This window comes from Balaenoptera physalus, assembly GCF_965194825.1.
Source record: "Balaenoptera physalus genome assembly, chromosome: 10".
Classification (NCBI taxonomy): domain Eukaryota; kingdom Metazoa; phylum Chordata; class Mammalia; order Artiodactyla; family Balaenopteridae; genus Balaenoptera; species Balaenoptera physalus.
Genome location: NC_138889.1, coordinates 74,394,503 through 74,409,645, shown reverse-complemented (window position 1 = coordinate 74,409,645; position 15,143 = coordinate 74,394,503). Strand labels below are relative to the sequence as shown.

General features: G+C 42.4%; 2 protein-coding genes across 3 annotated transcripts; both read left to right on the top strand.

The window, feature by feature from the left end:
- Nucleotides 1-228: 228 nt before the first annotated feature.
- On the top strand, nt 229-3,176 carry RPS13 (ribosomal protein S13). Of its 2 annotated transcripts, none has more exons than XM_082476561.1 (6): nt 229-470; nt 607-655; nt 840-918; nt 1,868-2,037; nt 2,361-2,461; nt 3,098-3,176. In XM_082476561.1, exons 1-6 carry the CDS (start codon nt 244-246, stop codon nt 3,129-3,131), a joined length of 660 nt encoding a protein of 219 aa, XP_082332687.1. In that variant the 5' UTR covers nt 229-243; the 3' UTR covers nt 3,132-3,176. The 2 variants fall into 2 exon arrangements, with proteins under 2 accessions (XP_082332687.1, XP_082332688.1); XM_082476562.1 differs by having other exon boundaries at nt 375-460.
- A 9,492-nt stretch (nt 3,177-12,668) lies between these two features.
- Nucleotides 12,669-13,762, top strand: LOC309667723 (RWD domain-containing protein 4). Its single transcript, XM_082476563.1, has one exon. It carries the CDS (start codon nt 12,896-12,898, stop codon nt 13,460-13,462), a length of 567 nt encoding a protein of 188 aa, XP_082332689.1. The 5' UTR covers nt 12,669-12,895; the 3' UTR covers nt 13,463-13,762.
- Nucleotides 13,763-15,143: the final 1,381 nt, after the last annotated feature.

The following is a 15,143-nucleotide window of genomic DNA, read 5'->3' as shown; positions in this document are numbered from 1 at the left end:
GTAGGGCTGAACTTCTGACGCCCAAGTTCGCTTGGCGGCGGGGGCGCAGATAACGGCCTTCTTTAAGGGCGGGGACCATGTCTACCAACCTCTGCAGCCGTATCTGTTCCATTCGCACTCCCAGTCCGGCAACCTAACCTGAACAACCTCGGCGCAAGCAGCACTTCCAACGAGCCCACTGCCCAGGCTAGAGGCGGACTGTTTTCCCCCTCTCTAGCCTAGCTCCGCCTCAAACACCGATGCATGCCGGGATGTGTAGTCCACGTTGAAGTGCATTTCGGGATATGTAGTCACGCGGTCGCCGGGAAACACGCAGGGAAGCTCCGCCTCCTGCCGGCGAGGAAGCGAGGACGTGTGGGGTCACTTCCTGCGTGCAGGGTGGCTTCCTACGGCGCTCCCGCCCTCTCACTCCTTTTCGCTACCACACCGCCGCCATCATGGGTCGTATGCATGCTCCCGGGTGAGCTCGGGTTTGTGAACGGGTTGCAGGGCTGGGCCCGGGGATGGGGGAGAAAGAGGGAGTGTGGGCAGCGGGTCGAGGGGGTTAGGTTCTGGGCTGCTGTGGCAGGGATCTCCTCCTCACCCCGAGACTGCTTCTCTCCCCAGGAAGGGCCTGTCCCAGTCGGCTCTGCCCTACCGCCGCAGCGTCCCCACCGTAAGTAGCGCGCGGGGACCGGGGAAAGACCAGGAGGGGGTGCCATTCGTTGCTTGGGGGAAGCGGCGCGGGGATGGGGACCACGTGTGCATGAGGAGCGCGGTTTTGAAGGTGGAGGGGACCGCTGTGTTTCGGTTCCATACCTGGTTTTTCGTTTTAAAGCTGCTTGTTTTTCCATAAACAGTGGCTGAAGCTGACGTCTGACGACGTGAAGGAGCAGATCTACAAACTGGCCAAGAAGGGCCTGACTCCCTCGCAAATAGGTGAGTGTTTTCGTTTAATGCGGCCCCTTCCGCTTGCCCTCGTGTAACCTGCTGAAAAAAACTCTGGGGGTAAATGTCTCACACGTGGCTTGAAAAGCTTTTGCTCGTTTTCCTTGCTTTACTGTTGATGGTGACCGAGGCCTAGTCTTCATTTGCTGAACTCTCAGGTTCTTACTTGGAAGACGGTAAAGTGAGTAAAATGTGCTGCAAAGTTTAATGAGTATTTTCTTTGGGCTAGGCACTCTCTTAGGTGCATGGTTCTAAGCACTTTACATATGCTGACGTTGTTTAATTCTGACAGCCATACTTTCAAATAAATACTACTAGTTTTCTTTATCTTAAGTTGAGGAAACTGAGGCACATTGCAGCTGTATAACACGCCCCAAATCACACAGGTGTTCATGGAGGAGTTGGGATTGGCTACTCAGAGTGCTCATCACTTCTCACAGTTAGATGCGGTTTGAACCTCAGCTGCGTGTGACTTTGTGCAAATGGCTTCATTCAGTGAATGTCTGCCTGCTGTGTGATTCTGGATCCTGAGAATAAAGTAATCAAAACAAGGGCAACTTAGTCTTCTGGAGTTTACAGACTAGTGGAGGTATTGCACACAATAGGAGATACATAATATAATAGACTCTCAAGTAGTCAGATGGTGCTGTTTTGAAGAATCTCCTTGATTCCTTTGGTGGCCTGTAATCCAACAGCTCACTATGATGATGGTCTTACAGCATTCGCAGTTTCCACCAGAAGGGTTTTCCTTAGTGTTGGGTAAACCTTCCTTGGCTGTCTGAGTGAGCTTTGCACACAGTCTAACGTTGGTTTATGATGTATAAAAGTAAGCCTTGTTTTACAGATGGGAAACTTGGAAAGTGACTTGATCTCAGAGCCTTGACATCACATGCTCCAATTTGTACATTTGGTATGGGAATTTATATTATTCCCTTTTCAGGTGTGATCCTGAGGGACTCACATGGTGTTGCACAAGTACGTTTTGTGACAGGCAATAAAATCTTGAGAATTCTTAAGTCCAAAGGACTTGCTCCTGATCTTCCTGAGGATCTCTATCATTTAATTAAGAAAGCTGTTGCTGTTCGAAAGCATCTCGAGAGAAACAGAAAGGTAAGAGAAGAGAACTACTTGTACTAATTCATTTCAGTAAAATATAATGCATGTGATTTGAATTATCCAAGGTGGCTTAGGGCACAAACAAGTCACACTGTTTGCTTTGAAAAGGAAGTTCCACCGAAGAGATTTGCAGGGGGAGCTTTGGCTCCCGAAATTCCTTTAAGGACTTAATCTAGCCACATGAACCCTAGCCTGTGGTTCTGTTAAGGGACACTGGGTAACTTCTCATTAAAGTACGTGGTGTCTATACATTCTACTGTTAAAATAATGTTTAGTTATGAGTGGTTTTCCTGAATTCTGTCAATTTTTATTTTTAGGATAAAGATGCTAAATTCCGTCTGATTCTGATTGAGAGCCGTATTCACCGGTTGGCTCGATATTACAAGACCAAACGAGTCCTGCCCCCCAATTGGAAATAGTAAGTATTGATCCCTTTTGTTAACAAGAACAGGAGTTAGCCAGATATTAAATATAGTAATAATTATAGTAAAAGGCCTGACAGTAAATGTTTTAGACTGTGGCTCTATGGTCAACTACTCTTTCAACTCTGATTATAGCAAGAAGCCAGTCATAGACAATACATAAACAGGTGGACATGGCTGTGTTCCATTGAAACTTTATTTACAAAGACAAAGGGCCATAATTCTGTAGACCACTGGTTTAGAACACAAGCAAGCCCTTTGAATCACTTTTAGATTGTGGGTAAAGTTTCAGTTCTTACTCTGCTCCCAGGTGCTTATGTTGTCTTAATTTTTGCATAGATTGCTCACTATAATGACTAATTTCCAGACTTTCGGAGTTTCTACCAGAAAGGTTTTTCCTTATGTTGGCCAGTTCTTCTTTGGATGTCTAAGTGATCATCTTCATATTATGCTTGATCATAATAATGAACTGATTCAGGAACTGAGCTGTTTGGTGCATTAATATATTTGGGGTTTATTTTAGCTGTTAGGAAATAGTTCTCTTAGTTTTTGGAGATTCTTGGAATGAATATGGAGGACTTTTATTAATCTAGCTCTTCTCATGCCCCCCCCCCTTTTTTTTCCCTTTTCAGCGAGTCGTCCACAGCCTCTGCCCTGGTTGCATAAATTTGTCTGTTGTACTCAAGCAATAAAATCATTGTTTAACTAGAAGCGTGTTTTGTATTTCTTTCCCTAAAAAAATTGTCAGTGGTTTGTGTGTTCATCTTTTTTGATGTGGACGTGTGTTAGTGGAATTAGAACTGGGTGATTCCACAGGGAGCAATAAGATAGCATCTATCCATTACATCCCTTCACTGTTCAAACTAGTTGAGCAGTTTATAACTTCATGGTGGTTTCTATGTACAAAGTGGGTAGGTATTGGAAGAGACTAGGAGGTGGTGACTTACTGTTTTGATGTCATGGCAAAAATGCTTCTAAGTAATTTTGATACATTTGATGTATTTGACGTAGCTCTGTGATGTTATCTACATTGAAATATCGGAAATACACATGAAAGCGTCTGGAGGGGAGGGCATCTTTAGTATGGAGGGACTTTGGAGGCAATATTTGATTCCAGTCCTGTGGGTGAGGCTTAAAGATGAGGAAGAAGGGCTTCAGGGAACAGTAAGAACTATGAGATGAGCTTAGCTCCCTGACCCTTGCAACTTTTGTGTGGGTTAGGATAAAATTTACTTAGCTGGGTGCTGTCAGAATATTCATTTAATTAATTCTTAAAACCTAATGAGGTACATGGGTAACCCTGTTTGAAAGAGGCAAGTCTTGAACAGCTGGAGTGAGGTGGTCAAGGCTGTAAAACCAGTAAATGAGAAGCTGCATGTCTGGCTGGTTTACTCCTTCAGAATTCAGAAAATTCAAGCAAGCCATGTGTATGTACCACCTTTTTTCTAAGTGTTTATCACTTGAATAAATGTTTAATCTTTTTACTTAAGCTTTCCTCAAGCAGTAATCAAAGTTGTGGTCGAAATCACACTCTCAGGCAAAGTCTTGTTTTCAAGAGACCAGTATCGTAAGTAGCATTGATGTCCCTGTGGGATGCTGGGCTCTGGGGGCACAGACACCCCCTTCACTTCCCTTGTTCTTCAGGACACTGCGTATATTTGCCTACCCAGCTGTGCTGGGTATGCAGCTATGCTCTGCTGGGTGTGCAAACTGACTCAGCCCCACTCAGGCTCACAAATATGGGAAACAGGTGTGGAAATTTTACCCAATTCTTACATAGTGTTAGATGTAAGTTTCTAATCCCTGTGCTTTTGTGTTCAGGTCTTAAAAGTGGCTAACTGTCATAAACCAAGAAATAAATTTACTGTAATAAGGCAAACATCTCCAAGAGTGATGAACAAGTAAAACAAGGTAACAGCAAGATCCTTTGCAAACCCCAGGTAAGCTAGGCAAATGTTGGGTATTGATGGTTCTGGACCAAAAGCTAGGCAATAGTACATGGAACATTTGATGTTTCCGAACATCTCTAGGTTTCTTTTAATTAGGAGAAGTATTTACCTATTTATAATTTTGCCATCAAGCCAACAGAATTACTGCAGATACTGAATCGGACTACATATTGGGAGGTTTTTTAATACCTTAAAAAATAATAATGTAAAAACCATCTGTAGTCCTTTAGGCAGAGGGTTCAAGCTTGGCTTTCAGAAACAGCCCTGCTACTTAAAGGCCGTGTGGTTTGGGGGTCAGATCTCAAGAATCTCTAAATTACAGTGAGGATCACATGATGTTCTTAATATGTGGCAGTAGTTACACCTTTCAGAGAAAACCTTAAGTCTCTCCAGATCACTGTTTATATAATCATGCTGCATATATGATGATGATATACTGCATATCATCCCATAATCTTTTTACTTGTTACGGGTTTATTTATTTATTTTTGGCTGTGTTGGGTCTTCGTTTCTGTGCAAGGGCTTTCTCTAGTTGCAGCAAGCGGGGGCCACTCTTCATCGCAGTGCGAGGGCCTCTCACTATCGCGGCCTCTCTTGTTGCGGAGCACAGGCTCCAGACGCGCAGGCTCAGGAGTTGTGGCTCACGGGCCTAGTTGCTCCGCGGCATGTGGGATCTTCCCAGACCAGGGCTCAAACCCTTGTCCCCTGCATTGGCAGGCAGATTCTCAACCACTGTGCCACCAGGGAAGCCCCCATCTTTTTCTGTTTTAAATGGATTAGTCTGTTCAAATTTTGAAAATGTTTTTCTGCTTCTCCCTTTTGTTAAATATAGTATAGTCTGTCTTCATCTGTCTTCCAGACTTAGACATTTATTCTTTTCAAACAAAGGTTCCCATATGCTTTTTCTTTGTAACATCTATTTTGATGGAGTTGGAAGCAGCATATGCATATAATTTGTTCAGATCTACCCATATGTGAGCTTTTAGTATCTGAAGGTTTCCTTCAACAACTGTTCTTTTCATTTAAAAATCATCTTTTCTTCAAGTGACAGGTGTTCATCTTAATTATTTTTTAACTAGAAGTTATGCATATATCTGGTTTTAAAAGTCGTGATTATTTTATGAGGCTTATAACTAAAAACAGTCCCTTCCGTTTTGCAGCCTAAAGTCTAGGGCAACCACTTGCAACTCAGCTGTTTTTTTGACATGTAATATGCCTTCTTATTTCCAAATAACATTCTTTTTTTAAAAATTGAGGTGAAATTTACATAAAACTCATCATTTAAAAGTGAACAATTCGGTGGCATCTAGTACATTGTGCAACCACCATCCTTATCTAGTTCCAAAACATTTTCATCGCCCCAAAATAAAACATTGTACTCACAAAGCAGTTACGCCTCATTGTCCCCTCCCCCCAGCCCCTGGCAACCACCAAGCTGCTTTCTGTTCCTAAGGGTTTACCTATTCTGGATATTTCATATAAATGGAATCATACTATGTATGGCCTTTGATGTCTGGTTTTCACTTGGCATGATGTTCTGGGAGCTCGTTCACATTGTAGCATTTATCTATGTTCATTTTTATGGCTGAATAATATCCCACTGTATGTATATACCATAATTTGTTTATGCATTCATCAGTTGATGGATATTTGGATTGCTTCCACCCTTTGGCTGTTTTGAGTAGTGCTGTTATGAACATTTATTTGCATGTACTTGTTTTCACTTCTTCTGGATGTATATGGAATCACTCTAAGCACCATTCTTATACTGTGATTTCTTTCTTTTTTTTTTTTTTTTTTGTGGCAGTGCTGCATGGTTTGTGGGATTTCAGTTCCCTGACCAGGGATTGAACCAGGCCATGGTAATGAAAACCTGGAATCCTAACCATTAGGCCACCAGGGAACTCCCTACTATGATTTCTTGATTTTTAGTTTATACCTCTTCATCTGGAATTTTCATAATTATATAATGTTTATAGATAATATGTATAATTCTATACCTAACATCTCCTATAAATACATATATTTACAGAAAATGTTAGTAATTAACTTGTTCTTCCATCTGCTTAGTGTTCTGTGTTCCTATCTTTAATTCATCCCCAAACGTTGAACCATAGTTTAAATTTCAATATGTTCAATCAAGTTTACTTTTGTTCTCGTTTTTTGGTGATATCCCTCCCAGGGCACTCACCCGCTAGCTCCAACTCAGGTAAATTACTCTTCAGACCTGTAGTTCTGGGGTCTCCTTTTGCCATCAATATGGGATTCTTTCTGCCTCCAGTGTCAGAGTCCCTATTTCCATATCATTTATCTTCCTCTTTCTTGGTTTACGCCTTCCTTTTGGTGAAACATCCTCTGGTAGCTCTTGAAGAAAGAGCTCAATCCTTGAACCTCAGTTCTTCCCTATATACCATCTCCGAGATAATTTCATCAAGTTTCTGGCTTTAAATGCTATCTTTGATGTTAAGTACACTAAAATTCCTATCTCCAGCGCAGACCTTCTCTGAATTCCAGTCTTAGATATGCAACCACCAATTCAACATCCCCACTTGGCTCTCTAATACGTATGTGGACTTTATTTATTCCCAAACTGAACTCTTGAATTTGCAGCCCAAACCTGCTCTCTCCCAAGACGTTTACGTATTAATAAATGGCAACTTGATTTCATTCTTGGACCAAAAACCTGAATCAACCTTGCCTTTTTTTCTCTTACACCCATATATCCACTTGGTCACCACATCCTCTTGGCTTGATCTTAACAGTGTATCCCCAAGTTTGACCACTTATCACCTCTACTACAAACACCCTAGTCTGAGTCACCTTCTCTTACCCTTACTATTGTAAAAGCCTCCTCCTAACTATTCTTTACCACCTGTGACTCCCCACCAAAGTTTACTGCATCCATCTAGAGTGGTCTTTTAAAATCTAAGTCACACGGTGTCCCGCATGCTTAAAAACCTCCAGTGGTTTCCCATCTCCATAAGAATAAAATCCTTATCTTGCCTTACAAGGGAGTATTAGGATCCTGGCAGGAAAACAGGTGGATGTCACACTCAAATTGAGGAATTTGGAGAATGTGTACTAAAGGAACTCTTTACAGAGGTGCCAGTGGGGTTTAGGGAAGCCACAAGGCATGCTGTCTGTGGTTCCCTGGAGCTGGCAATCCTGGAGAAGCATTAGGGACACCCACCCCCAACCTGAAGTGCACAGGGGAACTCCAAGCTGCTGAAGGTCATCTGGGTAAAGACGACTCCTGCCCTCTGATTTCTTGCAGGTGCCTCCCATTGGCCAAATCTCATAGGAAGCCAGAGGTCAAGGGAGCTTGTTGATATGGGCCATAAACATCAGCTTCCCAGGCGGCAGAGCAGGGTGGCAAGTGGGTGTGGGGGGACAAAAGGGAAGTATCCAACTCAAAGGGCCCCTGTGGTGTGGCCTCTGCGTTCATCTCCTGCCACCCTTCCCAGTCACACTGGCCTGGTTTCACAAACACTCCTCCCCGGGCCATTGCCCTTGTTCATTCCTCTGCCTGGAAAGTTCTTCCCCCAGACATCTGCATGGCTTGCTCCTTCATTGAGGTCTCTGTTCAACTGTAACCTCAACCAGAGGCCCTGTCTAAAAGAGCTCCCTCCCACCCAGCACTCCATCCCCCAGTCCCGCTGTTCTTCAGTACTGATTACTACCTGACATGCTGTGTTGATATTTTCAGATTATAAGAAAGCCCCATAGAGCAAGGACCTTGTTTGTTCACTGCTATATCCCTAGAATTTAGAATAGTGTCTGGCACATAGTAGGTTCTTAAATATTGGTTAAATGAATGCACACCAGAGATGAAAAAACTTTTGAGATCTTGGAAAAAGTCTTTTCAACTCTCATTGTTGAGTGATAGAATTTGACTGGGAGTAGACTCTAGATTGGAAATAGTTTTTCCTAAAGAGTTTCATCACTGCTTATTGTTTTAAACTAAAAACGAACAAAAACTGTCGTTGAGAAGTCAGATGTCATTCTGTTTCCCACTCCTTTGTTTATAACCTGTTTTTTTGGGTTTTTTTTTCTTCTTTTCTTGACCTGATGCTTTTAGGATTGTCTCTTTATTGCTTAGTGTTCTGAGATTTGCAATAATGCCTTGGTTTTATCTTTTTTCATTTGTTCTGCAGGGTACTCAGTGAGCTATTTCAGTTTCAAAATTGTCTTGCAGTTCTGGGAAATTTTCTGGAATTACTCCTTTAATATTTCTCCCACACTATTTTCTGTGTTCTTTTTCTGGAACTCATTATTTGCACATTAGATTTCTGGACTGATCCTGTAATTTTTTTCATCTTTTACCAACTATTGTCCATTGGTTTTCCTTCTGAGAGGTTTCAACTTTATCTTCCAGTCTTAACTAAGTTTTTCCATTTCTACCTTTATATTTTTAATTTCCCAGAGCCAGTGGTATATTGGTAAATGTTATATGTATGCTGGAGGGCGTGTGTGTATGTGTGTGTATATATATAATATTTACATATATGTATGTTGGTGAATGTTTAAATCTCTGGGGGGTGGTGGGCACTGATTTGTAGTGTTTACCTGTTCTCTGATGTAAAAACTCCCATGATGGCCAATTTCAAGCTGTCAGTGGGATGGAGCTGGGAAGAGATACTTGGCAGTAGACCAACTATATAATATTTTGTCTATACAGAAACAATAAACATAAATGACTTCAAGGCCATAGATGATAATAAAATGATGTAAAATAATTAGGAAGTGATGAGCTTTATTTCTTACATTGTTTTAAATATAATTTATTTACCTTTGAGTTTATATAATTTAATTTTGAGTAATGCCCTGTGCTTAACTAGCTTTCAGAATTCCTCAGAAAGTAACAGTTGGGTATTGTTAGCCCTTAGGAGCCAGATCTAGCTCATCACTGCTCAGAGCTCATCTTTGTTCCCTGAACTTGCTTTTCATAGAAACCTGTTGTTTCACAGATAAACTTTTTCTGCCTCTACATTGTCTGTTTTCTTTGAGATCCTTTTTTGTTTGTTTGTCTTTTATGTTAAAGGCTTTCCTCAAATGTCCAGTAATCCTTGTAAGGATCTGAATTGGTATGCTCACTATACAGTATAGTATATAGACAATATGGAATTGTATCCAGATACAATTACTCTTTCTACCACTAGGGGGCGTGTGTGTGTGTGTGTGTGTGTGTGTGTGTGTGTGTGTGTGTGTGTGTGTGCGCGCGCGCGCGCGCGCGCGCACGCTGAAGCTAACACTACCCTATACCTGCAGCTTCTTATAATTTAAAAGTACTCTCACATTTGTTATTTCTTTGATTTTCACAACTTCCCAAAAAAGTTGATTCTAGATTTTTTTGGAAGGAGGTTTGGCATAAATTCATTTATGTGAGAAAATTACCCCCATTTTAAAGATGGGGAAATTGAGGCTCAGAAAAGGTAACTCAAACTAAGGCCATTTGGATTCTTGGTGTTCCTATCACTACACTTGATGCCTCTTATCCATTTTCTCAGGTTTTTTTTTTTTTTTTTTTTTTTTTAAAGAGAAGTGCAAATAATAAAGACCCGTGTTCTAGACAAACCAATTAAAAAATTGAGTAATATTTTAGCTAATGCCTAATATATGACAATATATCTATTAGAGAAATCAAAATTTTAAATCTTCAGAAGTCTCAGTGAGTATAAACAGTTTTTACTATTGTTTCTCTCTCATTTTTTTTTCTTTTTTTCTTTTTTTTTTTGGCCGTGCCACAAGGCTTGCGGGATCTTAATTCCCCGACCGGGGAGTTAACCCGCAACCTCCGCAGTGAAAGCACGGAGTCCTAATCACTGACCGCCAGGGAATTCCCTCTCTCTCGTTTTATTACCTATGAATAGAAATTAGAGTTCTCTTAAGCTAAGGATAAGAGTTGCCTTTCAGGTCTAAGCTAGTGCTGTTTCCGGCTCCCAGTCTCACCTGCAGTCAAACTGCTTCATACACTGTTACCTGTTGCTGTGACGTGTAGCAGCAGCTTGGGAATGATAAATCTCCAAATCAAGATAGTGATTCCTCCGGGGGAAGGAGGTGGGCAAGATTGGGCAGGGCTACACGGAGAGTTTCAACTGTGTCTGTCAGGTTTTATTTCATAAGCTAGGTGATAGGTACAAGGGGTTTTATTATATTCTGTCTTTTGTATGCCCAACATAATTCATTTTAAAAGTCTCTACAGGGTCTAGAGTTATAAACGCAATTCATTCACTCCACAAATATTTATTGAGCACTTTTGTGACAAGCATTCTAGACAGCAGTGAACAGCAGTTTAGGGTCTGGATTCATCACTAATTCATTCAACATGGATGTGCTATGCCAGATGTTAATAAGATGACTCACACCTGATCCTGCACCTTAAAAAAGAGTTTTAGACTCGTGTGAGGTAGGGCACATTAGTCCATTAAGCATACACATCTCACAAGGTTGAAGTTAACTTCAGAAGAGAGGTGCAGATAAAGTGGTAAGGAAAAATCACAGAGAATTTGGAAGGGCTTCACAGAGAAGATGGCAGATGAGCTGCATTTTGAAGGGCATTCTGGGAAAGGGGAGGGATGCACTCCAGGCAAAGGGCCTCTGCAGAGGGAACAGCACGAGCAAAGTATGAGGTAGGAGCGTGTGCAGTGTGAGGGTCCAGTGAGTATTCTAGTTCGGCTGATGAACTCAGTGGTAGGGACTGAAAAGTCTAGGAAAGAAGTTAGGTCAACTCCCAGAGGGCCCAGGTCCAGGCCAAGCTGCTAGACTATTCTGTAGGAGACATAGAGCTATTTGCTGTAAGGCCAGGAGGGCAGGGGAGTGGCAGGTTGCTCATAGAGCTTGGGTGGTCACAAACAGGACCTGGAGAGACAGGAGCAGGTGGGAGATAACAACAGTAGAGTCCACAGGACCTACTGTTTCTTTTGGGTTGGGATCATTACAGGTGGCTGTTCAGTTTATGCTTGAACCCCTCCAGGGATGGGAAGCTCATCACTCAAAAGGAGTATGGTTTTTACTACTGGATAGCAGTTCCCCATGTGTCTTGCTGGGTCTCACATGGAGCTCTACTTCACAGGGCCGTGGTGAGGGGGGAGGAGATGGAAGAGGAGGAAGAACTTGGAAAAGCTCAAAGCATGCTGTCTCTGAGGGCACTGTCCTCTCTGCTTCTGGCAGTCAGTGTGCGTGAGGATGAGCTGGGCTGGGGGATGCAAGCGGGGAAGGGCTGCTTTGAGGCTGTGCTCTTTTCCACTCAGGCACTGACCAACAGGCTGGAGGTTGGAGGTTTTGGGTTGCCTTTGTGGTGCCTCTGTGGGGATGCCATGGTACTGGGCCTGGAGTGCAAGGGGGACTTGGGACAGAGGCCATCTAGTGCTGGAGGTATGGGATGGTCCTGTGTCACTGGGGGTCCTGCTCTGCCAGCATCCACTCTTGTAGTCCAGAGAAAGGGCTTTCGACTGATCTGGGAGTCTCTCAGCATGGGCCATCAGCACTGGCTCTCACATCTTGCCAGCATGGCTTTTGGCTCAAAGATTGGGGCAAGACTGGTCTTCACGGAAGACTGATTTGGTACCCTACCCTCTGAGGGTCATTAGACAGACCCCCACCCCCACCCGCCCTAAATCTCTCCAGCTAACTTACTGCAGTGTCTGAAATCTCGTCATTGGACACATACATTTCCTAGAGGGTCTGGCACATTACTTGAGAGCCTACTGGAATACAGTTATCTATTAACAAATTCACAAAGATTCAAAGCGCCCGATTGCCTTTTGTAACTGTAAAGCCCTACACTAAACTAACTAAAGTGCTATTATTCATGCAAATCACCCTGAGCTCTAACTACCTCTAACTCAGGATCAGGAACTTACGGATCACAAACACTTTTGCCTCCGTAATCTCACTGGACCTTTACAGCAACCCTGTACCACAGAAATTATTAAACTTCTCTTTTGGGGCTTCCCTGGTGGTGCAGTGGTTGAGAATCTGCCTGCTAATGCAGGGGACACGGGTTCAAGCCCTGGTCTGGGAGGATCCCACATGCCGCGGAGCAACTGGGCCCGTGAGCCACAACTACTGAGCCTGCACGTCTGGAGCCTGTGCTCCGCAGCAAGAGAGGCCGCGATAGTGAGAGGCCCGCACACCGCGATGAAGAGTGGCCCCCGGTTGCCACAACTAGAGAAAGCCCTCGCACAGAAACGAAGACCCAACACAGCCAAAAATAAATTAATTAATTAAAAAAACCAAAAAACAGGACTCGCTGGCTCGCCTATTGCGGAGGCTACCGGCTCCCCACTTGCAGCCCTCCGCCGACGGCTTCGCGCTGCCCGGGGACCGGGAACTCTCGAGACTCTCGTCTGCGGTGCTAAGGGTGTGCCTCAGCAGCCCAAGGCACGGAAGAGGGACGCCCCAGCCTTCGGGCCACTGCCCTGGCTTTATTTTCGTTGTCGCGAACGCCGTCCGCCCAGGAGGCGCCCCGTGACCGGCGCGATGAGTGCCAACGAGGACCAGGAGATGGAACTGGAGGCATTGCGTTCTATTTATGAAGGAGATGAAAGTTTCCGGGAATTAAGTCCGGTTTCATTTCAATATAGGATAGGTGAAAACGGTGATCCCAAAGCCTTCCTAATAGAGATTTCCTGGACAGAGACCTATCCCCAGACACCTCCAATCATATCTATGAACGCCTTTTTTAACAACACCATATCGTCAGCTGTAAAGCAGAGCATATTAGCCAAGTTACAGGAAGCAGTGGAAGTGAATCTCGGGACGGCCATGACCTACACGTTGTTTGAATATGCCAAGGACAATAAAGAGCGGCTCATGGAGAACCACCGTCCTGTCTGTTCCGCTACGTCCATAAGCAATATCATCTCAGTTGAAACTCCTAACACAGCCCCATCAAGTAAGAAAAAAGACAAAAAAGAACAACTTTCAAAAGCCCAGAAACGTAAGCTGGCAGATAAAACAGATCACAAAGGAGAACTTCCTCGAGGTTGGAACTGGGTTGATGTGGTGAAGCATTTAAGCAAAACTGGCTCTAAAGATGATGAGTAGCACTTGGAATTGGAGACGAGGGAGGAAGAGCATCCTTTAAAAAGAGTATGAAGCCCTTTTCAAATTCTCATCCCAGTGGAGGAGACGACTGAGTGAACAGTGCGTTCACAGCACGATCCGTATGAATAGGCTTCTCGTCTGTACGTCCTCATCCCTTCCTTCTCTTAATTACTGAAGCGTAAATTGCTTCAGAGAAATTTAAATACTAGTATTTGAACTTTATACATAATATTCTTTGTAGTTCCTTTTTATTTTTCAAGGGTGAACTGCTTTTTAATAAATGAATATGTTTATACTTTCCTTCTGGTTTGGGTTATGATGTTTGATCATGAGAGCTTTCAATGGTATGTGGAATAGGAGAAAGAAAAATAAAAAAAAAAACCAAATCTGCCAAATACATTAGAAAGCATTTGACTAGAAGTGCTGGTTCCTATTTAAAACTGTTCTCTTTGCTGCATATACCAAAATGGGAGTAAAAGATGCCTTAATATTTAATTTTTATATTGTTAGAGATAATGGTTTTCATAAATTCCTATTTATCTGTTGTTGTGTATTTTTAGTTGTTTGATAACTGAGTTCTTCTAAGTGGTTTCACATAAAACCACATTTCAAGCTTTGTTTCTTTTCAAGTATCCAAATGTATGTCTCAGCCCACTCATCTTTGTAAAAATAGACATAGAAGTCTTTCAAATGCTGTTTTAGCAAGAAGTTACTGATGTGTATGTGCCGTTTACAGTGATTCTGTATATACTCCCCAGCTTCAAAAACACTTAGAACTACTGCTGTGGTTTCTGGAAGAGTCAGTTGTTGGTTCCTCAATTACACCTGTGCAGCTCGGGTCTGAGTTTTTAAAGAATAGTTAACTTTTAAAGAAGTTTCTTTATCAAAAGAGCAGTTTGAGTTATATCCATGGTTTTTGCTGGGTTAACATTGGCTTCAGTTAAATCGTTTCAGTTATAAAGTAAGTATAACTATGGTGAAGAAGCTTGTCTCATTTTTAAATGCTGAATCACATTTTATTTCTTGAATTAATACGATAGAAATGTCAAAATTCAGGACCACTGGAATATGCCAACATTTTTGTTTTGGGGTTGTGTGTATAGTTTTTGTTGTGCTGATTTGTTTGCTTGTTTTTTAAAGAAACTGAAAGTGCTATGTCTGCTAGTGGAAGAAAATGCTTTGTTTTGGCTCTGAAGATTCTGAAATTATTCAGGCATATCGTGGTTCATAGATTACAAAGAATAATGCTAGTTAAATGCCAATGAGCTATTTTTACTCTTTTTATACGAAATGTACAAATTTCGGGGGGGTGATGGTGACAGCGGTGCCTCTTACTACCTTATGTAAAACACTTGAACATTTTCATCAATATTGCCATCATCTGTTTAAGACTCCCAGTATATTTTCTCAACGTGTTTACCTAAAGTTGTATGGAATGACATAATAAGCAATAAAATCTGAATTACACCCAAAAAAAAAAAAAAAAAAAAAAACCAAAAAACAAAAAAACAACTTCTCTTTGCCTCAGTTTCCTCTCGTAAAATGGAAGTAAAATCCCTTGCCCAAGGTCACGTGACCAATATGAGGCCACAGAGACTGGACACTAGATTTTAGAAACAAAGTCTTATTTCCTCCTATTTTTTCAAAGCAGCTTGGGGTGTGACACACTCTACATTGTGGA

What these genes read in the sequence shown, in the direction of transcription:
- RPS13 (XM_082476561.1), top strand. Translation starts at nt 244, where the DNA reads ATGCCGGGATGTGTAGTCCACGTTGAAGTGCATTTCGGGATATGTAGT. An exon ending in CCTGACTCCCTCGCAAATAG is followed by an intron (nt 919 to 1,867) that starts GTGAGTGTTTTC and finishes TTCCCTTTTCAG; the next exon opens with GTGTGATCCTGAGGGACTCA. An exon ending in ATCTCGAGAGAAACAGAAAG is followed by an intron (nt 2,038 to 2,360) that starts GTAAGAGAAGAG and finishes TTTTATTTTTAG; the next exon opens with GATAAAGATGCTAAATTCCG.
- LOC309667723 (XM_082476563.1), top strand. Translation starts at nt 12,896, where the DNA reads ATGAGTGCCAACGAGGACCAGGAGATGGAACTGGAGGCATTGCGTTCT.